Source organism: Cnephaeus nilssonii (genome assembly GCF_951640355.1).
Source record: "Cnephaeus nilssonii genome assembly, chromosome: 1".
Classification (NCBI taxonomy): Eukaryota; Metazoa; Chordata; class Mammalia; order Chiroptera; family Vespertilionidae; genus Cnephaeus; species Cnephaeus nilssonii.
Genome location: NC_137072.1, coordinates 109,214,010 through 109,241,790, shown reverse-complemented (window position 1 = coordinate 109,241,790; position 27,781 = coordinate 109,214,010). Strand labels below are relative to the sequence as shown.

The 27,781-nt window shown below is 34.5% G+C and overlaps 2 protein-coding genes across 16 annotated transcripts in view; both read right to left on the bottom strand.

Moving 5' to 3' along the window:
• The window catches only part of LOC307097029 (ligand-dependent nuclear receptor corepressor-like protein), a gene marked incomplete at its 3' end in the record, with an annotated part of 766,497 nt that overhangs the window by 7,109 nt on the left and 731,607 nt on the right, over positions 1–27,781 (bottom strand). For 10 of the 15 annotated variants that reach the window (XM_079766897.1, XM_079766896.1, XM_079766895.1 and 7 more), the window contains 3 exons: positions 22,976–23,227; positions 21,093–21,183; positions 8,352–13,168 (listed from right to left, as the gene is read on the bottom strand). In XM_079766897.1, coding sequence (XP_079623023.1) covers positions 8,352–13,168; positions 21,093–21,183; positions 22,976–23,227 — 5,160 coding nt within the window. Of the gene's footprint in view, positions 1–8,351; positions 13,169–14,536; positions 19,749–21,092; positions 21,184–22,975; positions 23,228–27,781 lie in introns of those variants that run through there. The other 5 variants (XM_079766892.1, XM_079766891.1, XM_079766893.1 and 2 more) reach the window with 5 other exon arrangements.
• The window catches only part of LOC307097099 (piggyBac transposable element-derived protein 4-like), a 201,422-nt gene that overhangs the window by 77,237 nt on the left and 96,404 nt on the right, over positions 1–27,781 (bottom strand). The window lies entirely within an intron of this gene.

Here is a 27,781-nt window from a genome sequence, read left to right as displayed (position 1 = left end):
TGGTTTTCAGTGAAAGACTGGGCAATTAGTGAAGCAGGATATCCTAAAAAAACTCAATAATGGTTGACAAAGTAATGGGATATAAAATATTAAAGAAGTCTAGAAAAAACATCAAGACAAGGGATTCTCAAAGTAGCTGATTTATCCTCCTATCTAATAAAAGAGTAATATGCAAATTAACCATCACTCTGTTACACCCACAAGCCACGCCCACCAGTCAATCAGGAGCGAGTATACAAATTAACCCAACCAAGAAGGCTGCAGCCACGGAGAGAGCAGGAGGGAGGCTTGGGTTTCCCCGGTGATGGATGAAGTCAAACTATCCGCACACCCTGGCCGCCCCAGGCCTCCACTCTAGGCTACAAAGTTTCAATTATAGAAGATAAATAAATCCCAACAAAAATGGCTGCCGCCACGGAGCGAGCAGAAGGCTTGGCTCCACTCCAGGCTACAAAGTTTCAATTGTAGAAGATAAATAAATCCCAGATACCAGGGCCTCTGCTTGGGTCGCCGGGGGCCATGACCAGCCTGCAAACCACCACAGGCCCCTCGCCCAGGCCGCCCCATGCCCCAAGGGAACCCCCACCCTGATCCAGGACACCCTTCAGGGCACACCAGCTGGCCCTCACCCATGCACCAGGCCTCTATCCTATCTAATAAAAGAGTAATATGATTGACCATCACTTCAACACACAAGATGGCTGCCCCCATGTGGTCAAAGATGGTTGCCCCCATGTGGACACAAGATGGCCAGCAGGGGAGGGCAGTTGGGAGGGACCAGGCCTGCAAGTGAGGGCAGTTGGGGGCGATTAAGCCTGCAGGGGAGGGCAGTTAGGGGTGACCAGGCTGGCAGAGGAGGGAAGTTGGGGGTGACTGGGCCTGCAGGGAAGGGCAGTTAGGGGTGACTAGGCCTGCAGGGGAGGGCAGTTAGGGGTGGCCAGGCCTGCAGGGAAGGGAAGTTAGGGGCCAACAGGCTAGCAGGGGAGCAGTTAGGCATCAATCAGGCTGGCAGGGGAGTGGTTAGGGGATGATCAGGCTGGCAGGCAGAAGCAGTTAGGGGCAATCAGGAAGGCAGGCAGGCAAGCAGTTGGGAGACAGCAGTTATGGATTGTGAGAGGGATGTCCGACTGCCCCTTTAGGCCCTACGGGATAGGGCCTAAATGGGCAATCGGACATCCATTGAGGGGTCCTAGATTGGAGAGGGTGCAGGCTGGGCTGAGGGACACCACCACCCCCCCGTGCACAAATTTCATGCACCAGGCCTCTAGTCTATATATAAAAGCCTAAATGATCGTTACAACCACTTGACCAAACACTATGATGCACACTGACCACCAGGGGGCAGAAGCTCAATGCAGGAGCTGCCTCCTGGTGGTCAGTGAACTCCTATAGCCAATCTCCTGTGGCCAGCTAACTTCCCGCGGATCCTCCCCCCTGCCATCCCCGATCGGCCCCTATGGGGTCTGGCCGAGATGGCCTGATTGCCGGCCAGGCTGAGGGACCCCACCCATGCATGAATTTGTGTACCGGGCCTCTAGTAGTTTAATAAGTATTATGGTAAAAATCAGAGGCTTTTCAAGACCTAAAATTCTTTACTCAGTTCCTATGAAAATGACAATAGGGACAAAATTAAATTGTAAAGAGAATAACTTCTTAAAAATTCCTGATTTCATTATAAAACTTTAAATAGTTTTACCTAAGGCACTGGCCATTAGCAAAGTGGTAATATGAAGCCCATATAAAAATGAATGTCAATGAATTTACTAATTTTTACATTAAAATATCTATCTTCCTTTCATCTAGTTCTGACTAAATTAAAATTGTGGATTGAGTTGAAGAGTCACTGATCTCGTATTTATTTAAAAAAAAAAAATATATATATATATATTTCTTTATTGATTTCAGAGAGGAAGGGAGAAGGAGAGATAGAAACATCAATGATGAGAGAGAATCACTGATCAGCTGCCTCCTGCACACCCCCTACTGGGGATCGAGCCCGCAACCCAGGCATGTGACCTTAGCCAGAATCGAACCTGGGGCTCTTCAGGCCGCAGGCTGACGCTCTATCCACTGAGCCTAGCCGGCTAGGGCTGATCTCGTATTTAAATTCACAAATTTTCTCATGATTTGCAATACTGATAGTAAAGCCACCTGAATGCACTGCTACCACACTCTGCCTTTAACTCAGCATGAAATAAAATCTAGTATATAAAAATGAAACTTACAAAATAGATTGACCAGAATGTGATCATCTTTGGCTTATAGGTATTTACCAGAGTCCTTTTAATAGTGAATCTTAATAAGGCACTTGCAATTTTGATGACTCTAACTTAATTTATATACAAGAATAAATCTAGTTTGTAAACTAAGTTACATTTTTATAGTCATTGCATTCTTTCTGGAAATATCACAATAAATAAAGAGAAACCCTATTAGGAAACCCTGTTAGGAAACTATGTAGAGCAACATTTTCCAGTTTTCGTTCCGCAATAGGATATAAAAATTTGCATAAACATAAAGGTTGCAGAATACAGTCTAACAAGCTAATGGGGCACTCACTGTGATTTCAGAAGCACAGGAAAGAGAACAGAGCATCCTCAGTGTTGTGATACCATGGGATCCTCTGCACACAGAACACCTTGGAAGACTAGTATTTCTTAGGGTGACTGTGAACCATTTGAAAACTGTATTTTCTGATCAAAATGAGATTTAGAAAATCATCTATTCTAGCTTCATAGTTTTTCCATTAAATGATAATAATGATACTGAATAATGGCACATGAAGAAACTCTGAACTTTAAATTGTATTAAAAATGTTTAAGAATATTCTGTGTCAAGGGTTGCCTCAATCACACAAATTTAAAAGAAAATCTTGAGTTAGGATTCAAAAGATGTGGTAAAATATTCAAAAGCAAGACCAGAGGATATATGGTTCATTAGTCTGGGTTTCAGCTTGTTGAAGAATATACTGTTAATTAAAATCACCTATCAGTTATATACCTGTGTGAAAACCAGCATTTGAAAAGAAAAATGTATATATTCAGTCATTTTTAAGGATAGATGACAAAACAGGAGAAGCTGACAAACTGAACATTTTTCAGTCATCTCAGAATGCAATTCAAAGTGCCACCTTGAATTCTGAACTTTTATGGGAAAATTCAACGTTTTAGAATGAGAAACATTAATTTAGTAGCTTCAAGTCCACATCAGGTTATTCTAGTTTTAAAATTTCCTCAAAGGTGTCCAAAGTCAGTTTATTTATATCCACATATCTATCAATTAGGAAAAGGCAACACATTTGCTTTGGGAACTCAAAAGAAAATACTTGATATTTAAAAAGCCTACATTATTATTTCCAATAGTCATACTCCATTATCACATCAAAAATCATGTCTTGTAACTAGCCCTTCACATACCCCATTTTGTGGTACCCCTCAAATCTATACTGCATGCTACTATTCGAAAATACTCTGTAGAATTACATCTTGATCATATAGTTTCTCATTATTCACTGAATGAATTCTTGGCTTGATCTCTTTGTCCTTCTATTATACCCACTTGGTGATTCCAATAACTATAAAACCTAAGGTCCCATCTTTCTCCATGCTTACACTCTGGCTGCAGAGATAAAATCACAAAACTGTTCAATCCTGTTATTTCTTGAGACAGTATTTTTAAATCTTAATCACATTATCAACATTCGCTATAGAACTCTTGATTTATAGAAAATAGACTCTAATAACCTCAACATTTTGCCTATCCTATATAATAAAAGCCTAATATGCTAAGTGTCTGGTCGTCCGGTTATCCATTCAACCAATCAAAGAGTAATATGCTAAGGCCGCCCAAATGCTCGCTATGATGTGCACTGACCACCGAGGGGGGGGCAGACAGTCGACCGGTCAACCAGACGTTATGACGTGCACTGACCACCAGGGGGCAGACGCTCCAACCGGTAGGTTAGCTTGCTGCTGGGGTCTGGCCAATCGGGATTGAGCAAGATGGGCCAGACATGCCTTGGAGCCCCCCCGTGGTCCCTCCCCGGGTGGCCAACTTCCCGTGTCCCTCCCCGGCTGGCCAGCCCTGATCAGCCCCAATCGGGACTAGGTGAGACAGGGCTGGACACGCCCTGGAGCCCTCCCGCGGTCCCTCCCTGGCCCCGATCATGCACTGGTAGGGTCCCTCAGACTGGCCTGTGCCCTCTCACAATCTGGGACCCCTTGGGGGATTTTGGAGAGCCAGTTTCGGCCTGATCTCACCAGCCAAGCTGAGGGACCCCACTGGTGCACAAATTCGTGCACCGGGACTCTAGTGAATTTATGAAGTGATTTGTGTCCTCATATATACCACACTCTTCTTATGTTTTAGGAAAGAAGTGACCCTTATGGCCAAGGCTAATCTTGCTAATGATGCCTCATAATATCTAATCATCAACTCAGGGGCTTCACCCCAACTTTCACTGCTTGCCATCTCATTTTTGTATCTTCAATCTTTCATTTTCCACTGATCTTCCTATTAGCATCTAACATTTTTAAAAAAACCTGCCATAAACAGGGCTTCCCTTTCTTTTTTTCTAAATATACATTTTTTCTTTATTGATTAAGGTATTACATATGTGTCCTTATCGCCCCATCCCCCCCCCCCCTCCAGTCATGCCCTCACCCCCCTGTTGTGTATGTCCCAGGGCTTCCCTTTCATTACCTCTCTCTCTCCTCTCCAATCATAGCCATTTATAGTTTTCTGTGCTAATTTCCTTCATTTCTTCTTCCTGCATGTATTCAATCATTAGGTTCCTTGCTCTGTTCGCCCACCAAAACTGCTCTTTCCAAACCAACTATAATTGATCTGTTATCAACAGTTCACACTGCTATTTTCCCCACTGTTGTGACACATTTCCTTTTCACCACCCTCCCCTGGTGCCCTTTCACCTCCTGACTAATCTCATCAGTCTCCTATTGTACACATCTTTTCTTTTCTCCATATTTTGGGGCTCTGAGATGTTAGGCTCTTCCCATTTCACCTGAATGATCTCTCTCACTCTCATGGCTTCAATGACTTGCTGAAACCCAAATCTTTTATCTCTAGCTCAGCCCTCTCTCCTGAGCAAAAAGGTCCTATTAACTAATTGCTTCCTAAACACTCTTTCTTGGATATCTCACTGAATACCTCAAATTCCTTATGTCTAAAACCGAATACCCAGAGTGTTCTTATACCTCAGTGCATATTACTACCATTTGCCCAGATACTTAAGCCAAAAACCTGGATGTCATCCTTTAATTCCTCTACTCTCTACGATGTATTGATTCTACTTCACAGAATTTTCTCTCAAATATATCTATTCTTCTCCATTAATGTCACTTTAGGGCTCAAACCATTTTTTTTTTTTTCATGAACGTACAATTTGGGCAAAGTTTCCCTAGGTAGCTTTATCTTTGCCATTTCTCCATTCACTCCCTGCCCCATCCTTAATCCCTATTTTATGACTCAGCTATTTGGACAAAATTGCTTACTGTTTTTAACAAGCCTTCTTTTTGTCACCCTGATTTTCCACATGCAATTTGCTCTGCTGAAATACTCTCCCAACTTCTTTCAGCACCCTTCCAATCTCAGCTTAGATGTAACCATATAGGAATCCTTGCCCAATTCTCCAAACCTGGGTTCAATTTCCTTCCCATTGCTCCTACAATTCACCTTCCCCTGCAATCACAGCACTCATCTTTCCACTGGAGTTGCCTATTCTCTGTCCCCCAAGAGATGATGAGCTCCGTGAAAGCACAAACCATGGCTTTAACCCTTTAGCCATTAAAACATATACTATCCCTCTTAAAACATAAAATACACTGTATTTGTTGGATAAATAAATGATGTAGGTCTTGTTTATTTACTTAAGTAGAAAGAGAACTTTTTGAACCTTCTACATGCCTAAGAGCATAGTGTAGGCATTCATTAAATATTTGTTGAACTAAGAATAGAATGGAATTGTATTTCTTCTTCCTCCTTCCCATAACTACAGATACATAGTAATACAAATGTAGTAAAGTATAAATCTTAAAACTCCTATGTATTAAACTATATCTGAACAGTTAATTTTAAAATGTACAAAAATAAGACATTCATTCATGGTAGAAGCAAAACTTTCCATCAATAGAAATATTCTATACTACATTATATACACTGAACTAGAATCTTTCTAGAAAATCCTATTGTTAAAAGTCTCTCAAGTCTCCACTCACTAATTATTCTATGAAAATAAGAACACATATAAAACTAATAATGAATTTTAGTGTCATTTCCAAAAAGGCAAAAAGAAATATGAAATACCAAGTATCATGAGAAAAAAAAATAACACCTCAAGAAACATTTAAAAATTAGACAAATATAATATTGTTTCAAATACAACTTTACAAAAATGTCCTTGATTAAAAAAAAGAATGTTAAAAAATAAAGAAGGAAAGTTATCAGTAAAAGATAAATAAAACTTTAAGCAGAACAGGAAAATAGTACTAATAATTTTTATCTACTGAGCCAAACCGGTCAGGGCCAATACTAATAATTTTTAAAATGTAAAAACAAATCTTGCTCTGATACTAATTTTTTTTTTCTTTTACATAACACAAAATGATTTTGAACTTAATTTGAAAAGTAATAATTAGGCATCTTCCATCTTATTTTTCTAGGGTAACCTAATATTTAGTGCGATGAAGAATCATATTAAAGTAAGTTTTATATTTAGACCTTAGGAAGATACAATGGCTAAGAAGCTGATAAGACAAAATACAGTTCTGTTGTAAAATGAATTAATGCAAACTACCTTTGGTAAACTCAAAAAGCATGAAATGAGGATGTTATGAAGAATTAAAAATGAAAGACTACACTTTATTCTCCACTCATGACAGTCTTTTAAAAAGATGTGTGTATATTTAGGTGACTTGTGTTGTTGTTTTTAAATCACTATCAAGCTTCCCTTTTTTTCCTGACATACTATTTGTTATAATGTTATTTTTAGTTATCCTGAAGGTAGAAAACAAAAAGTATAATTTTAGATTTGATCCTTGTTTCAGAATGGGAAATAATTTAAAAATTTTAATCATTGAATTTTGTTAACATTTTTAATCACTGCATGTTAGGTATTATTGAAACAAGTATTTTAAAGTTACCTCTTTAGTTAAATAATAGAATATAGGGGGCCAGAAAACTCAAGTTTATTACTGCTTTTAATATTTTAATGTAAGATCTGATAGTACTTTTTTAACTTACAAAAAATGTTTTAAAAGGTAAAAATAAAGCCACCAATACCTCCCTAACCCCAGAAAAGTCCCCTAAAATATACAATGTAACAATGCAATTATATGAAAAAAATCCTTAAATTTCCAGTGTAATCTGGCACTCTTTTGTGTCAGGAAAGAAATCTACAAGCACTACCATACTTCTACTTATCTTATCAATAAGCAGAGTTAGAAATGGCTACATTGGCAGCGACAGTGTTCATAGCCTATTTCCGCTAGGTTCTAAGATAACAGTTTCCCTGAGGCACCAATGTCAGGTTAGTATAACAGAGGAAAGCATACAACTGCTTGACAAAGTAATTTCAGTTTGCATTACCTTAAAATTATCTATATACGACTTTCTTCCTAGATAGGCTATGGATTATCTTTGGAAAGAAATCCTTATCTTTATATCCATGCAATCTAGTTCAGAGTCTAATAGAAATAAATCTATTCAACAAGTTTGATTTGTTGAAAAAAATTTTTGTTCCTTGACACTATTTAAATAAGCTGAGTATTAAAGTGGTTCGCGAAGCAGTACCAAAGGGCAAAATGACTTAAGGGTGAATGTGAGACTGATATCCTAGAATAATTATATATGTTATAGCCTTTATTAATTTAGTAATGAGACAGAGTCTTTACTTCTTTTCCACACGTCTGGTCTCAAAGCCATTATCAGATGATAAACATATATTAGTCTGTAGTATAGTCAAGTTTTAGATTGTTACTTGGGCATATTTATCGAATTGTTTTCTGTATTTTAATATTAGATTATATTAGATAAAATGCAAAAGTAGATAATATAACTTTTATATTAATGGTACATGTTTAGAGGCTTTCTATGTCTCTACTAAACATATTTTAATTTGCTTGAAATACTGGACACATTATATGTGGGGAAGTGCACTGGTACATTTAGCAGCACCTAATTTCACGAGTTTCATACTAGGTGCCAAGAAATTAGGTTGTCCAAATATTTTGGAAATAAATGAAAACTCAATCAGCTGTTTCTTTTCTACCCATTATCTTATACTTTACTCAAGGCACCTACAATGAAACTTTAAAATTAAGTAGAGAAAAACTTACCTAGTTGGGATTTTGAATAATAGTTTGCCATTTGTCCACTGTTGCAAGACTGTCGTTTATGTCTTTTTGTTGAAATTTCTGTGGTCTTCCATGGTGGTCTTTTTCTTTTCTTCAATTTGCTAAGAACTTCAGAACCATCAGAAGGAGTCTTGTCATAATTAACACATTTATTTAATTTACTACTGTCAAGTTGGCCAGGAAATTGATCAGCTGCAGGACTATTTGCCTTAGCATTTTCTAATTCTTTAGATTGCTTTTTAAAAGAATTTTGCTTAGCAGAATGGGATCTTAAGGTAAAGCGCTTTGATTCTTCCATATGAGTCTGATGATTATTTCCACTGTTAACAGATTCAGGAGAGTAAATGATTGTATTTAGCTTAAAAGTATTTCTGTGTTCAAGGTAGTTGATCTTTCTCAAAAATATTCTACAATCTTTTAAGGTTTTTGACCTCCAATTACTTGGACATACATTCCCTAGTCTTGGTCCCTTTTCAAAATCTTTTTGGCTGCAATTTGTTCCATTTTCCTTTGCTTCTGACTTATATTTATTCTCTAAACTAGCATGTGTTTTAACATCAGACACTGCCACCCTCTGTTGCAAAAAGTCATCCCTGATCTCAGGTGGCAAAATAAACTGGTTACCTACTGCATTTTTTCCTTGGAGTGGGATGTCAGCATTTGGTCCTCCCTCACTCTTACTTAAAAATTGGTTCTGGCAGAAAAATCTCAGGTTCCTCCTTTTAGAGATCCAATTAACCTTTCCGTGGTTGTGCAGCTTTCCCTCTCTTCTCCACCTTTCATGTCGCAATCTCTTAAACTCAGTTCTTTTGAATCTACCTAGTGTTAAATTATTTTTCACATTTAAGAGTGGAGAGCTAACCATTTTATGCAGTATATGCAACTTCCCTGATTTTGAAGGAGAAGATAGTGCAAATTTTTTAAAGTGCTTTCTGAAGGGGCTGGTAGTAAAATCAGAGTATTTGGTCCCTAATTTAATTCCTTTGGTATTTATTACTTCCAAAGGGTTTCGAGCATTTGCTTTTCTAACTAGTGAAAGAGACTGTGTTTCTGTCGTTTGCATAAACCAGGTACAGAGTTCATTCAAATCATATTTTTTCCGAAAAAGCATTTTTACAGGTGAAACTTCAAGTTCTACAAGACAGGTTTCCAAAGGGTTTGCTATTTTGAAATTACTTTTAGTGTCTTCCCTTTTTGTATGAACATAATTTTCAGCTTCATCTCCACTGACTTGCACCCAAGCATTTGTAATTTGCTCAAATCTATTGTTTAACGCCTCTAATAAGGAATCGTTTGAAGCAGAAGCAGCCCACCACCTGAGCAAAGGGTTTGATGAAATTATAGGGTCCAAAGATACTTCAGAAATGGGTATTAATTTATCTTCCAAACATTTTTTTGCATTCCTTAAATTTCGAGTTCCTGGTGTACCTTTGGGAGCTATTTTTAACCTTGACTGCCTATTTTTTTCCTTCTGACTTTTGCCTTTCTGCAAATGGAGTTTATATGATTTATGAAGCAGAGTATTTCTATAAATAAGTGAGCTAGAAGATGCTAATGAATGTAAGAAATGCAGAGATGGTTTTCTGTCCCTAATGGAATGTCTCAAAGGTATAGCAGCAACCATACTTTTTGATCCATTCTTGAATATGTCAGCTTCAGCGTGCGTTGTATCCATTTTATTGCATTGAGAAGCATGTTTTTCTTCAGGCAAACTTTTTTCTAACATAGTCTCTTTTTCTAAAGGAGGTAAACAGCTGCTAATACTCACTGCTCTCTCCTGAGGTGAAATTCTATTAATAGTTACAGATATACCAGAGATTTTCACTTTTGCAGGTCTACCAGGCTTCCTAATTATTGCCAAAGGCTTCTGATTTGGTCGAACAATGTTCTTAGAAGGTTGAGGTATCACAGACTTGTTCTTGATAGGTCTAACATATTCAAAGCCCAAGATCTCACTTTCAGTTGTCAAACTTGAAATGGCACTTATTCTTTCACTCGAGTCAAGTTCAAATTCTCTAATATTTCTGAGACTATTACATTCAGTCGGAAAGTCAGTAACCTTACTGTTTAAAGATGTAACATTGCTTATGCTTACACTTCCTTCAGAAACATGCCTTTTAGTTCTTCTTGACCTTCCATAAATAACAGTTACAGTAATAGTCTTTTTATAAATACCTTCCTTTTCTTCAGATAGGGGAGATTCTGGGCTTTTCTTTCCAGCACTAAAGGACTCATTTTGACAAATGGTAATGTCTGTTTGATCAGTTTTCGGTTTGGGTGGTCTTCCAATTGGTCGCTTAATCTGTTTCACAACCTGGGGACCTATTTTTTTAGGTCTACCTGGTTTTCTTTTAAAAGATGAATCAATTGCACTGTTTGAATTTTCCATAGGTTCTTCCTGTGGCTTATCACTATTTGTATCATCGATAAACATTTCAGAAGATTCTGCTGTTTCTTTTGCACAATTTAATTTGTTTAGTTCTTTTTGAAGGGTGTCACTATCATTAAGATTAGAACTAACATTTTCCAAGTTAGCATTTGGAATGTCCTCATTTGTTTCTGTTATTTTTTCAATTATATTATGGTTTGGCTGTTTTTCAGAAGAAGGAAAATCAATGTTTGATTCAGAATTGTTGACTGAAGTTAAAGTATATTTGACTCCTTCACTGCTTTTAACCTCAGATAAAAACATGAGTTTGATAGGACTAGAATAATTGGAAAAAGAAGTGCTTTTGGCGGCTTCATATTTTGTTGGTATATTCTCAACAGAGGAAATCAAGCTACCTGTCTCTAAAACAGATGACTTTTTCAGATTATCAAGTCTTTTGTTATTCAAATCTATTGGCGGTATATGACTGCTTTGGATATTATTGGATACTGCCACAGATTTTGATAAACTCTGCTCTTTGCATGTCATTCTACTTACAGTAAGAGTTATATTTCCACCAGTATTTGGATCTTTACCATCAACTTCTTTCAATTTTTTGGATGCTTTATATCCTTCCAATAATGACTGATTATTCCAAGACTTCTTGGCCATATTTATTGTATCTTCCAAACGCTCCACAATAACTTGTAAATTAGAATTCATTGCAATTTTACTTAGATCTATACTGTGTGAGCTTTCAGTTTGAGTATTTTTCACCTGATCTTTTTTTTTTGTAGATTCAGAAACCTTTTTGGCCTTAGGGGATTTTTTGAGAACATAATTATTTGTTACATATATAGAATACCATCCTGGAGGCACAATATTTCGTTTAGTTCTGTTCAAAAGTCCAGGAACATCACATTTCAAAGGAGTTTGAGTATTTTCTAGTTTTGAATTTTCATGATTTTGCAAAAAAATTTTTCCAGCTGCAGATTTCTCCTGTGAATTTCTTATGCCCATTTTCTCAGGGGTAGTTGTTTTGAAGCTTTCTGAAAATGTGTCAAAAGCCAAGTTAGTATCTAAATTATGAAGGGGTAGTTGCAAGGATTGCAATGCATAATCTTGTGAAAATGATATTTCTGCATGATTGCTGTCTTGAAGGCTTTTAGAATTTTGTAAAGAAGGTCCTTGGCAATTATAGAATTCTTCTTTGTCTGTTGAAAGTATCACATTATTGCATACCAATTTCCTTGAAAATTTTTCACTGCATTTTTTTCTTACGAAGTTTTCATCAAGACTAGCAAGTTCTCTTTTTATCTGTAAAGCCTGCCTTCTAAACATGGGTGAATCAGGAGAGTGGTGCATTGCAAATAATGTTTCTTGACGCTTTCGAAATCTTGTCTGAATAATTTTATTTTCTAGCTTTTTATCATGTTGACTCAGTAATTCCATAAAACTGTAATCACTGGCCTTTGCATTATGCAAGAGGGAGGTTATTAAATCTCTAAATTTTAAATCATTATCTGTATTACAATCACTGCTAGACAATTTTATAAGGTTTGTTTTATCTGTAGTTTCTATTGATTTTAATTTTTCATTAATACGGTCCATTAAATCTTGAAAAATTACAGTAGTCTCACCTTTTTCATAATTTGTAGTACAATTATTGTTGCCTTCCAAGAGCAAAGAATCAGAGTTACTGGATAGTTTGGTTTTATGTATTTTACCTTCATGATCATCTTTGTCATTACTTATTTCTGCTGGTGTGAGGAATGGAGGTTGGTTAATATTTGTTTCAAGTCTGTTATTTTCTAAGGCTGAAAGCTCTGAGATGACATCTTTCAATTTTTCAAATCCTTCAGTCTGTACAGGTGATAATGGTGGGGGTGAGGGACTTCGAGATCTACAAATATCTTCAAGACTGACTGAAACATCACTGAGTACTTCCCTTGATGAAAAAGGAGTATGAAAGGCCGATTTTGTAGAGTGAATGTTTGGAAACAGTCCAGAACAGCACCTGTGAGAAGTATAACTGTTTGCAATTCCTCTATTCACTACTGTCTTAATGTGTTCAATAGTTACAGTTTGGCAAGACAAACAATGTAAATCTTTAATACAGACTGGCAGAGGCACAAAACCAGGGCTTTGTCTTTCATTTTGTAAATACCCTCTTTCTGCCAGCCTATATTCACAATGACAGAATAGACCATGTATATCATCTTCAATTAGAGGCTTTTGAGATTCTGAAGACACAGTATAAGATGTATTACAACAGCAAAGAGAAGCAGCATTCTGCTCTTGGACTAAAAATTTCAACATAGCCAAAACTTGTTGCTGGTGATGTATGCACAAAGATTCCAAAACTTTGCTTAATGCTGATTTTCCTTTTTCCATTTTAGTAGCTTCCTCTGATTTTGCATCAACAGTTGAACTAAAAATAAAAATCAAACAAAAAATGAATTACAGTAAAAATATCAATATTATAAGGAGTTATAATTTTAACAGAGTTTGAACAAAAGATATTTTGATATTGCTGGACTCCTAATTCCTATAGAGCTGCAATAATGGCATCTTGATTATTGTATAGCAAAAATATAATGAAGCACTGATGATAATTTCCTACGACAAATATGAGTCAAAACAAAGCCCAAATTTTGGGATATAAAAGCTGATGATTATAGATATGATTATATTTACAGATTGCTAATGTTTAGTTCTTTGAATATATTAAGAATATTTAATGGAAAGTGCTTCACCAGGAGTTAAATTTTTTGTAAACATTTTGTTATTTTGATAATTATCAGTCTGTATTACTGCAAATAAGAAAAATAAGATGTACGAGTAAAAGCTTATCTTTATTTAAATATATATTTTTTCAAGGTAGTGAAAATAAAATTATTAATAAAAGCTTTGCCACAAGAAAAATTAAGGGATTTAGATTTCATAAATAACAAAATATCTTTTCTAAGTTTAAGCTGCAGGCATTTTAACCTATTAAGAAAATAAATAATTTAAGCTATTTAAAAATGAAATCTATTTTTAATTGATTTTAAATACTAAAGTAATTACATTGAAACTAAAGGCATTACTTACCTAATTATTTAATTTCAAATGGAAAATGTCCACTTCAGAAACTAATATACATCTAATTTTAGCTAAGACTCATTATTACTTAGAAACCAATGTATAAGTCTAAAAATTTTTTTAAAATCCGACTACCAGCAGTAAGAAGATAAAATATATAAAAGAATTCTGTTTCAGAAAAGTATCCACTTAAATTAAACATATCACCAAACTCTGTACATGAAAATAGCCTCCTACTCCTGACTTCTTATATTTGTTATTGCTAGTAGCTCCTGGTTTGTAAAAATTTAGGGTTGGAATTGGAATATGCTGATTATGAATTGCTACAGAAGAATGTACTTTATTTAATAAAAGGTTATGTTCATATATATTACAAATTAGAGAATTTTTCTTTTAAAATAAAAAGTGACATTTTTTATTTTGTTCCCTAAATATCACTTAATTTGTTTCAGTTAAGTATGCAATATTTTATCAACAATTTTATAAAAATTGTTATTCAAATAGGAAAAATACCAAAGCAAATTTTGAACATTTGATCAATTTTTTCAAGGAAAAACAACAACACTTTATTAGATTCAACCAATATTTCACTAAAACTAGCATATGATTTAACATAAAGTAGTTATCAAAGTGAGAATAGATATGAAATTACAATAAAACTTCTTAAATCCACTGCCACCTCTAGACAGATGAAAACAGGACATGACCCCTGTAACTTTTCCTTTCTGAAAATAAATTTTCATAAGTTTTATCATGGTTGGGAGTGTAAAATGATGCAACCAACTCCCAAGATTCAATATTAGATCATTTAAAAAATATATGTAGGGAATAAAGGCAGGAGAAAATGTTAGCTATCAAATATAAATAAAATTATGATCTTTTTCAGCAAATTAAAAATTATAATTTTCACATAAGCAAAAAAAAAACCCACAACAAAAACCCACAAAAGTTCTGATAGGCACACTTCAACAGTTTCTTTAGTTATGTTACGGCCTATTAAACATATCTGTGACTAAACAGATTTTATATGGTTCTAAAGAAAATATATTACACTGTATTTTAAATATTAATATGCTTGCCTAACAGTTCCTGAAATGCTTAAGTGATTTTTTCTATTAGTAAAGTCAAGTAAAATGTAGAAATAATAAAAACTAATGACTAGTGTTAACTATTCTGAAAACCACCACAAGATTTTTGTATTTCTCTTCTGACATTCTAAGGAAATCTATCTTTGAAAAGAGTTTCTTATTCAGTTTATTACTTCTATTAATGACATTAAAAAAATACCACAGTGGCTAGTAATTTCCACCTAATGCTATATGAAGAATAGCTTCATAAAGTTCCTAATTATTCAGATATTAGATTAGATTCAGTTATTAGATAACTCGGTTCTCAAATCATAAAACTACACAATATGCTAACTTGTCTTCAAAATTCTTTTCCATATTTAATGCATGTTAAAATCTCAAAGAAAAACCTAATATATGAAACCTAATATAAAAAATAGTTGAATACACGTAAGTCTACAATCTAGAATTTATTCCCAAATGATTACATAAAGGTTCTAAGATTGTACCTCTCATAGATGCCTTTTTTTGAATGCTAAAAAAGTTTTTAACCTTTTCCTATTTGATTTAGAAACCAAATACCCTGCCTATTCTTTGTATGTTACTATCCGTTTTGCCCATTACAAGTTTTGTTGTTGAGATAGTTTTGGAGAAAGTCAATTTCTAATATTTAATATTAATAAAACTGCTTCCTAAAATGAATTAAAGAAGTCAGTGTAGTCAGTCTTTTTCTTTTCTTTTCTTTTTTTTTCTTTTACTGAATGAGTAAATCAATCACACACAAACAGTGTTGTAAATTTAAGTGCAAAAGCATTGAAGTGCTTTACTACAAATTACAACCTAGAAACACGTTAACTGAACAATTAAAATTCATACAATCAGATTTAGATATATAACAACACAAAGTAGAACAGAATTACAGTACATTACAACACAAGACAGATACATGAATTCATTAGAAAATATTGTAATAAATAATTCATGAATTATAGTGCAATTGATTTATGCATAAATATAACTAATTGCCTAACAATCAGTTTATATTAACAAAATCTGTCAAAATCAAGGCAGCACAGAGTTTTACTAAATTACTGCGACAATGAAAATACTGCAATTAAAAAACAAATACAAGTATTTGTACTGTAAACAACTAAAAAAATCAGTCTCACTAAAGTTAGTATACAATTTAATATAAAATTGTCATTAGCTACCAGAAGTGGTTTAAACAACTTTACTGAACAGTAGTTTTCTAAAAACAGAGGCACTGTTTTTTTCTTTTCCTTCTTTTTTTTTTTTTAAATATAAAATACTTGAGGAACATTCAAATAAGTAGAAAGCACATAAGGTTTGCTTTCACCTTCATTAAAAGTCTGCTGAAACTGGATATTTCAGAAAATTGTTGATTGATAAATAGTAACTGGTAACTAAATTCATAAAGTACTTTGAAAGTTTAACATAAAGAACATTTTAATAGAATCACTGGGGAGAAGGGGAACCCATAAATTTCCCTGCCTTTCCTAGTTTGTATAATCAAAAGTTAACTCAATAATTAGAAACACTTTGTTTCTTTTAAAAGTCATGGGTTATTACCTATAAACTATCAAAAAATATTTAATTTACTATTTCTGACCAAAAATAAATAATACAAGTACTAAAATGCTGCAAATTAACTATAATATTACCTATAAAACTACTGATCACTGTGAAGTCAATAGCAAAATGATCCCTGATTTTATGAATCCTGTAAAGTTTTTGGTCAGGTCATCTTTTAAATGATATAAAAGAGTTCTGTTAAGTATCCGTTTACTATAAACTTCTCAATCAATTTGTTAATGTAAATATACTGTGAGGAATAAAAAAGCTCAATACAATACAAATATTATGTAATGCATTCAAGCCCCCAAATTTTTGCAAGTAAAATTCTGTATAAAGAGGTCAATAAAATTGTGTTGAAACATTACTTTAACTTTGTTTTTTAGTAGGGAGTGGGGTAATAGATTAAATAATCCAAGTTCTGGCCCTCACAAAATATGGCTTAATTCTTTAAAAAGAAAGATGACCCTGACATCTGCTGTTTTGCAATCTATTATGTATACTTTCTTGGAAAAGAAAAGAGCAAGAGGATTCATCATACCCTACTATGCAGGTAACATTAATAGCTAAAGAGTGTTCAATATAGATCTAAGAGACCAAATAGCTACTTGTTTAGTTCCCACTCTTCAGTTTCTTTAAACATATGTAAGCAGTTTTTAAATGTAATAGCTGAAAATCTCTTTAGTATTACATGTATATGTGATTATTAGATACACACAAACACAAGTGTAAAAACACAAGTATTTGACAAGGTGCACTTTTTTTTTAAATTCAGCTTTTGGATTTACGAAAAGTGGCTTAGGGAAATGATTACAACCTGAATTTTAACAGAGAAAAGGGGCACTCAGAGAATTTTGAATATATGAAGCAAATCCCCATTCTTTAAATGGAGGCACATGCTTTATAATATTTTACTACTAAAACGGCATACTCCATAAAACCAACATGGATACTCTGAACCACATTTTAAAACTGCTATATAAAAATTACTGGTCTCTCTATGAGTCTGGTAAAAGTTAAAATGCACTGCCCAGCTTCTAACTACCCAATTAGTAGAGTTTACATTACTGAAAGTTCAAAACAGCTTCAGTGTTAAATATTTGTAAATCTACTCAAAACCCTGAACAAACTGCAAATTTGGTTATTAGCAAAATGATAATGTTTCGCCCACCAAAATGAAATCTGTAATTCATTTTGATAAACTGAAAATGTTTTGAAATGTCACAGCAGCAAATATATTAAAGTTACACTGAGGTTTTTCAATAGTAGGAGTGTGTCACAATCCTTAAAATTTAAAGTAGTCATAACATCAACTAACCAGCACATTTAAACCAAAATTATCATTCTCAAGCTTTTTCTGTGCATATTATAAACATGCTCTAAGCTGCATTCCAACTTTCTTTTCTAACTTTACAAATTAGCTTATTTTTCAAATAAAACACAAAATTAAATTATTTTAATAATTAAATTTAAATTACTTTTTGTTCTTAGTATTCCACCTTATATTAAAGAATTCTATAGCTGCTGGGGTTAACCATGTGTCAGTTTTTAAAAAAAAAGCATATATCTTATAAACCCCAACGTCCTGCTAAATCAACTATTAAATGATAAATATTGAATTTCATTATATATATAATTTAAGGTTTTCTTTTCAATTCCTGGTGGATGCACTTGAGTGCATTTCGTATTTCATAGAATGCACTACAGTGTACTAATACTGTATATATTAATTTTTCTTAGCATGGAGATAGCTGTCTATTTAAACTTTGATTGGTTGTTTGACATACTTAAAATAATTGTAAGTATGTTATATTAAAATGTTTACAAACGATTAGTATCATCTTTCCATTATAAGATGGTTCAACTGAATGGCTGGAGTGGTCTTTCACCAATAAAAATGTTTCACTTGACAATTACTTGTTTTCCCACAACGCTTTATGCTATTGACTACTAAAGAAAACCTGAATCTTTTTCACCTATTTATACAAGGATTAAATACAAACTATCAGAAGTAAGCAACTATATAATCTGTCCACAGTGAAAACCCTGAATAAAACTTTTTTTCAAAAGGCATGTAAGTGGTTTTTGAACTGTAAAATTTCATGTCTCCTGTCAGAGTGAGCATCTGTAATTCCCACGTGTGTGTATATAGACATACAAATACACACCTGTGCACATACACACACGCAAACACACACACCCACACACGCACACACATTTTCCTAACAAGTAATCTACACAGGCTTGCTGCTGGTTTTGCAGCTGCCAGTCCCTGAATCTGTCATATTATATAACCCAGTGTCTGGTAATCGGAGTTTCTTCTTCGGAGGAGTCTTCAGTGTTCCAGATCTTTCTTTTACCTTGTATTCTAAAGTGCTGTGAGGTACCCCATAAATTCCTTGTGCTTTGGAAACACTCATTTTTCCACTCATTACCATTGCAATAGCCTCTTCCATTATTTCATGATCATATTGCCGATAACGGCCACGTTTTTTCCTGGGTTGCTTATTATCTTTTCGATCCAATCCATCTTCAGTATTTTCAGAGGTTCCATCAACTGTTCCATTTTTAGAATTAAGACACAAAGGAGAGAGGTCCCCATGTATAAAATAAGAGTCAACACTTGAGTGAGTTATGGACCCAGAACATTCTATTTTGTTCTGTTTAGGGAGTATATTTTTCAGTTTTTGGAGAGCTGATCCTTCAAGGACTGGAGAGGTTTTGGAAACTTGATACACAACATCCAGCAGACCAGGACCATCAGGTTGTGGTTTTGAAACAGAGCTTACTCGTAGCTGAGGAATTTTTAACTGTACAGTAGGATGTGAAGTTTCATATTGTAGGCTTTCATTTTTTTCTTTAAATTGAGTAACCATTTTCTGTAGAGTTAACTGATGGAGGTAACTGGAAGCTGTTGGGAATTTTAATTCTGAGGTTTCAAGTAGATTGAGTTTACTTTTTTCTGTGCGCTCTGCTTGAGCTCTTGCCCACAAGGCTACTTTCTGCAGCACTGCACAAGTTTCTTTACTGTCTTTATATGAATAACTATCATTGAAATCTCGAGTTTTGTTTTTAAAAGATGCAGGCTTCCCTGCTGGTAAGGCTTCTAAGTGGAGAAGTAAAGTTTTTTGAGGTATGCCATAAAGTATGCCTGCTTTATTTATGTCCAGTGCTCCAGACTGAATGTCTTTCAAAGCTTTTGAGAGCAAACCATCTGCAAACTCAGCACTTCTTTCCACATAGTCCTCTCTGTTTCTGTGTAGTCTCCTGGATGGATGGAATGAAACGATGGTAAACTGATGCATGAGAGACTCTCACACAGCTATGGAAGGGGAGGGTCCACTCCTTTATTATACTCCTTGCTTAGGTAACATCACTGCTTATACACTTTTAAGTCTGTGAGATGTAGTAGTTACTCCTTATCAAAGCAAACGCTACAGTCCTGGTAGGACAATGTGTCAATCATACGGTGGCCTCAACAGGCAGACCTTCCAAGAACATAAAATCCTAATTCAGTATTTGTAAAAATATTCTCATGATGTTGCTATTCCTGACAGATGCTTGCAGAGCAACACTTAAGATTTTTTACTTGTACAATTAGAGTTCCATTATTAAAAAAACAAAAAACAAAAAAAAAAAACCAACTCAAATCCTAAAGGAGTTTTTGTTAGTAGAAACGTGACGTTACCACTAAACAAGTAATAAAAGAGTCAACCCCTTTAAAGGAAATTTGTAGCAGTAAGAATATTTCCAAACACAATATCTCATATTTCCACAAGACCCATTTTTCTCTAGACAAAAACTTAAAATTGGAAACAAATAGATAAGTTATATTTGGGTAAAATAATTTTAGATTTTATAAATGTTTTTTCTATTTCCAATGTATCATTGTAATTTCAAAGTTTCTCAAACAGAAAGCTTAATTTACTTCATGAGTCAAAACCTACTACAGCTTTAGTTTAAACAAATTACACTCTACATCTAAGATTTAAATGTGACAAAAAAGCTTTCTGTGTAGTTTGTTAATGGGAAGATGCAAGTTACAAAAAAGATAAAAAAATCCAACAGAACAGCATTTCGCTACTAATTACCTATTAATTTAGTAACAGATTTTAATCAAAGCATAGAAGGACTTTTTGTGGTGATTACTAGATATATTACATAGTCTGCCACCATGCCTAAAGCATAATGGAAAAACACACAAACACTATAAACTAACTATAAAAATTAGTAAGTACAGTACTTTTAAAATTTATTGTTTTAAAAAATTAAATAGTGACATTACATATTTCCCTTAAATTTGACTCCTGAATCTGAATTAAAATTCTCTTTACTTGTCCTGCTTCTTAGTTTGTATTCTATGTTTAAGTTGGTAGTTCATTTTAGTAACATGAACTAAAGTTTGGTGATTGTTCTGATAACTTTTCTTTAACAGAAAGAATAAAAAAGAAAGAGGAAGGACAAAATGGAAGGTATGAGAGACAAACACTTATGAGTGACAAAGCCTCTGGAGGAAACTATATATGTCAATCTACTCAGAGTAGCATTACGAGTTCTCTGAAGAGATAATTTTATATTAATATTAAGTTATATTTCCTGGATATTGCTTACCCAGCCATTGAATTTTCAGAAGGATCACATATGGATGACTCTTCAGATTTTATGCTGATTTTCTTTGTAGAGAGATCTAACACTCCATCCCCTATAAGTTTTGCAAGAGAAAAAACTTTATATTTGTAACAGATTAATAAAACAAACAGGCTATGATATAAAACCTGTTTAAAATCAACCCTTGGTCACCTTTCCCACTGTTTGCAGTGCACAGCCATCTGACTGCTCATCCATGACTGTTTCTATTCAAGGCTGCCCAGATGATGCTTTGGGAAAGTAGGAATGATGTCAATTGCACAAAAGAGAGCATAGAAAATATAATAATAAGTAAGAACAATAATTAGCATTTACTAGAACTAACAATATGTGGAACATATACTTTAGGTAAACTGTGACTCTGCATAACCATTGTGTTTTCAGAAATTACAGTATAAAATTTTTACTGTTTTAAACAACTGAAATGAACAACAGTTAAGTCAGTGCCTATGGTTATATACGTGATTGAATGAAGATATAACTTATAACAATATAACACTTTAGGAAAAATAGCACTTAGAAAACACTGCCCAAGTATTTGTTATTAAAAGATAGTTATTTTTATGACTGTTATAATAGTGAATTTACATAAATAAGATTTCAACGATTCAGACATATTGTTAATAGGACAACTTCAGGATCAAGGAGAATAAAAATAAACTAAGAATTTATAACACATCAATAAACAATATTGTTAATATTACTATATCTTTACTGACAGCTAAAAATTAAAAATTTAAACTGTAAGAAAGGAGTCATTATAAAAAACATGCTTAATATACTCAAAAATACTGCTGGGTTTTTTAAAAACAATCAAGTGGGTTTTACTATTATCATACAAATCTACTTAATACTTACATGCCCTAGCAAGACACAAAGATGAAAAAAATAACATATCCCACCCATAACATACTATGCATAATTCAATAATAATTTTATTGAGTGCTTAGTATGTGCAAAGCACTATTTTAAGAATTTGGAGAGCAGCTGTAAAAGTGGCATACAAAGTACCTATTCTCATGGTTCTTAGGACCTAGTGAGATAGTCATACATACATACACCACCACCATCACCACCCAACATATTTTAGATTGAGGATAAGGGCTCCTTAAAAACAAACGAACAAAGAAGAGTAAGCTGATATTGTTCTGGCTTCAAGGATTGATAAGAATTTCCCTAACTTGTGTTAACAAAAGCTACTTGTTCTATCTTTTTGAGTCAAACACTTATTCGGCATCCTCTACAAGCATTTAAAAGGCCCTTGCCCCCTTTCCTCTGTAAATTATGGCTCTTCTTTCAATAAACTATTAGATAAATCCAATATAGCTCTCATCATTCAGGCTCTTATGAAAAACAGATTTCTATATAGTAAAGTACAAGATTACATTATATTTATCACATTTTTTTTAAACATATATTACCTTTTCTTTTTCCCCAGTTACATCAACAATTGAAGATAAATCAATTTCTTTTTATTTTTCAACTAAGTGTAAAAAACTGAACAGGAAGTGTTTACTAAATGTTCTCAGCTGAATATTTAAAAAAAATAATTTTTATCATATACATCTCTTTATTTGTATACTTTGCTTTTAAGTTGCTTTTTAGGATTCTCTTACCATATACTTCATTATGAAAAGAGATTGAGAGCAACTAAAATTTCTTTTTTTATAAACAAAAGTCCAATGCAATACAAAAGCTCAAATTTAGCCCTTCTTGTTAGTCCATATTACATAGGCTAATCACAAGTAATATTACTTCTAAAGTTTATCTATAAATATAATATTACATATATTTAAGAATATTAAAACATAAAACTACATATTACACAAACACAAAAAAAATCTTACCTTGCTGAGTATTTTGTTCTTGCATTCGATTCACAGTGAGGTCTAAGGGGCCTTCCTGTTCTTCCTGAAGGGAGTTTTCTGCTTGATTCATTTGGATACTTTTACATATTAGACTTGGTCCAATTGAACCATTTCTATTCTCTTGAATTTTACCACTTTTTGAAATATACTCAATTGCAAACTGACGTATCATCTTTTTCATTAATTCCTGAGCAACTAGGGGAATGTTAGGATCACAGTTCTGAGGAAGATCTAGAGAAGAAATAAGTATAATAAGCATTAAAAACTGAAATGCAAAATACCCATATTTAAACTTATCATATTTTTATTACAAATTAATAATTTCAGAAGTCTTTTTAGTGTCAGTCTGTAATTGCCAATGGTTCCTAGGACTTTGCAATAAAAACCCTGTAGATTTAATTAGTATTATGATATCAACCTCAAACTTGGCACATTTAACCATTTCTTCAAAATAACATTTTTGTTCACAAACTAAAATAGAGGTAAGAAATTAAGACATAGGGAGCTCAGTACTATGTCTAATTTTTAGAGTTTTAAATGTGTTCTACTAGATATTAAAACACTTTAGTATGTGAATATAAACTATATATAGCCAAACAAATTTTAACTTAATATACTAAGTGCATGCATTAACTATTAAAGAAAACATCTCAACTTTCATGATTGTTAATTACCATTTAATTCTTCAATTATGTCAAATATGCATTTCCTATACAGTTTAAACGTCATCATCAAGGATTTTTTCTTTTTTCTCTTTTTAAATATATTTTTATTGATTTCAGAGAGGAAGGGAGAGAGAAAAACATCAATGATGAGAGAGAATCATTGATCAGCTCCCTCCTGCATGCACTCTTCTGGGGATCGAGCCCACAACCCCAGCAGCATGTGTGCTTGACTGAAATCGAACCCAGGACCCTTCAGTCTGCAGGCCGACGCTCTATCCACTGAGCCAAGCTGGTTAGGGCTGGATTTTTTTTCTTTCTTCAAATTTTTATATTTAGAAATTTAAATCAGAAACAATAAAATAAAGAACAGTATAATAACACAGACAGCTTCGACCAAGATTCAAGAATTGTTAGTATTCTGCCACACTCACTTTCTTTTAACTTTTTTTGGTTTGCAGAACTACTAAAAGTAAATTTCATAATTATGACATTTTACTCCTACATGTTTCAGCAAACATCTACTAAGATTCTCCTATAAAAATGGCAGTATCATTATAAAGTGCCTTAATTAATCCTTGATCCCCAAACATATTGATCAGCTACAACTATAATGATCAGCAATTGATATTCAGTTCTACTTGAAACTTGTACAAGAGGTCAAAACATTTGAATGGTTTTACAGTGAGAGGTACAGAATAAGGACAGACCAGTTATGAACGCAGCATATAACAGTGATAAAGTTTTGGTATTAGGGAGGGGGGGTTGTTGGTGGCTTTTCACATAACTTCTGGCCTCAATCCAACGCTTTTATTTACTCTGTTCCTTTGAAGGTAGAATGGCTGGTAAATTGGAAAGGATGAGTAATCATACTTGGTTAGGCTCCACAGAAGTGGTCCTACTTCTTGAGAGACTAGTTCAATGCTCCTTAAATGCCTCAACTCTTACCCAGGCAGATCAGTATTATGTTAATAGGTCTGCATTGGTCCAGGGCTGTTTGAGACAGAAGGGTCAACTCTCTTTAGTTTGAGGGTTCAATATTAGCTGGAGAACTTGCCTAAGACACGTGAAGGAAAGTCTTTTAACTAGCATTTATTGTTACAGATCCCTGATTCTAAAATGCAAGAAGGCTTGAAAACACACTATTTGGAGGTGAGAAGAGGCAACAAACACCTCCACTATGATCAATCCCATATTTGGTAGCAAAAGGTGACCTATGATAGCATGAATCTATTTATGGTCCTTGCAGAAATATAAATATATTTGATCATATGGTGCTGTTTTGAACCGGCTGGAGATGTTACATAATAAACATTTTCATTATATTAAATCTTTAAAAAATATTTTAAGTTCAGAAGAAACATCTGAGAAAAGGGACTGTGGGCCTATTTTAAAAAGTAAAATTTTAGCCTTTACATTTCTTCTTTTTTAAAAAAAATATATTTTATTGATTTTTTACAGAGAGGAAGAGAGAGGGATAGAGAGTTAGAAACATCAATGAGAGAGAAACATTGATCAGCTGCCTCTTGCACACCCCCTACTGGGGATGTGCCCGCAACCAAGGTACATGCCCTTGACCGGAATCGAACCTGGGACCCTTGAGTCCGCAGGCCGACGCTCTATCCACTGAGCCAAACCGGTTTCGGCTACATTTATTCTTTGACCCAGTAGGAAAGAGAGGCAGTATTGGTTTGGGGGTACTGGAAAAAAATAGACTTTGCTTATCTCCTCCATTTTATAGTTTCTTTGTTCACAAAAATGGAAATGATAACAGAACCTTGAAAATCATAATAGGACTTGCTCATAGCATATTTTAAGGTTATATGAGATTGCAGATCAAATACTTGACATGTTTACACTGTGGTAAACATTAGTGCTTAATTATAGTGGAAATAACAAGATAAAAAGATGCAAGCTAATCAATTATATTTTATTTAAATCACAAATAAGTAAAAATATTAAGGCAAATATAAAATTATTAACTGGGGGGGGGGGGGAGAAAAAGGACATAATATCTAAGCCCATTTTTTGGTATAGCCCATTAGCACATGTAACCTAAATAAAGTGATTTATCAAAACAAAAAAGTTTCATGTTGCCCATAAGGATTCCAGTTTATACCATTTCTCAATTATTACCTCCAGGAATCTTTGAAGGTTTCTGTGAACAATCTTCTTCACCTTTTTTCAAACCTAATTTTACATTATGTGTTAAAAGGAAATACTGAATGTACTTCTAGGTATTTTGGTTAACTGTTCTGTAATTTACTGACCAATATCACCTTATAAATTTAAAATAATTAAATTTTCCAAAAAGAGCAAAAACATACTTTATGATTGAGTTTAGAGCTAAGTTTAAAGCAGAATAGATATCACTTCTCTATTCAATTAACCTACTCAGATTTTGTCCCTTTATATTGGGAAATAAGTCTATGTGTGAAACCAAAGGACTTGGCAAAAAATAAATTAAAAAATAAGATAAAAAAGAGAAAAAGAGAGACAATAAAAATGCTGCTCAGTTGCTAATTAGCTAATGAATCTTCTGAATTACATGTACAAGTTCTTATAATTACAAAAAGCAAATAAGCTGATTAAAGATCTATGCCAGGGATTAAACTCAAGTGTTTTGAAAGATCAGGCAAATAATAAATATTTGGCTAGAAGATAAAACGTTGCCACTTGGAAATGGTGTCTGGCCTTAAGAAGATAGAAGACATCACGATTTGATTCCCAGGCAGGGCACATGTCTGAGTTATGGGCTCAAATCCCCAGGAGGGGTTGTACAGGAGGCAGTCGATCAATGATTCTCTCTCATCATTGATGTTTCTATCTCTCTCCCTCTCTCTCTTCCTCTCTGAAATCAATACAAAATATATTTAAAAAAAAAAGACAGAAGAAATTTATTTTTGCCCTATCTTTTCATTTCTCAAATTTAACTAATTCAAAGTTTAACATGCTATTTGTGGTAGCTAGTATAAAGATCGTCCTCAATGATTTCCACATCTTGGTTTCCTACTGCTGTGTAGTTCCTTCCACACTGTATCAGGGGTGGTATGTGTGATTAATAGCATAGCACAGAAATGTACCTCATTTCTGATATTAGGTTATATAGGTATGTGGTTTCTATCTTGGATACTCCTGAATACTGATGTTCGCTGCCTCTTCTCTGCTCCCACCCCTACTTGTTCCTTGCATCTCTCTCTCTTTCACTACCTATTCTAGAGGAAGCCATACTGTAAACAACCCTATAGTGAGGCTCATAAGAGTTTGACGTTCTTGGAGAAATCAAGATGGCGGCATAGGTAAACACCTGAACTTGCTGCCTCGCACAACCACTTTAAAACTACAACTAAAAGATAAATTGGACATCATCCAGAACCACAGGAAGGCTGGCTAAGTGGAAATTCTACAACTAGAAGGGAAGAGAAAAGCACACTGAGATTCACAGGAGCTGCAGATGTAAAGTGCAGAGGTACGAAGGAGCGTGCACGGAGAGGGATGGCAACTGAGTACGCAGCTGTCTTTTTCAAGCGGGAGGGAGACACAAGCTCCCGACTACTCTGAACTCCAGTTCCGGGCGAGACTCTGGGGACTCAGACTCATACGGGGAGAAACTGGACTGTCTGGCAGCGGGCGAAACTCGAGGGCGGCTTTCTCTCAGAGGTGCTTGCAGCGATTACCGCAGGACACTGAGACCCGTGGCCTCTTAAAGGCAGGGCTGACAGGAAGCCATTACTGTTTGCTCCGCCCTGAGACCCCACCCCACCCAAGCTGTGCGCAGAGGCTTTTGCATATGAATGGCCTGGTCCTTTGAAATCTAAACTTACCTAACAAACTGCTGCTGAGTCAGAGAGACCCAGCACATCCAAAAGAAGGCCCAAGGCCCCACAGCAACTTGAATTGCTTCACAGCTGGGCCTCTCTGGGCACCTCCAAAACACAAACAAAGAAGAAGAATCTGTAGATCTCTCCATAGCTCCTACTGGGTGGCCTCAGGCGGAGGCTAAATTAGCACCTCCTTGGAGATCCAAGAGCCAGTGTACCCAGGGGTCAGAGTAGGACCATCCAGATAACAACTCCTCAGATCCATAAGGGACATGCTCAGGGGGCAGACTCAGTGAGCACCA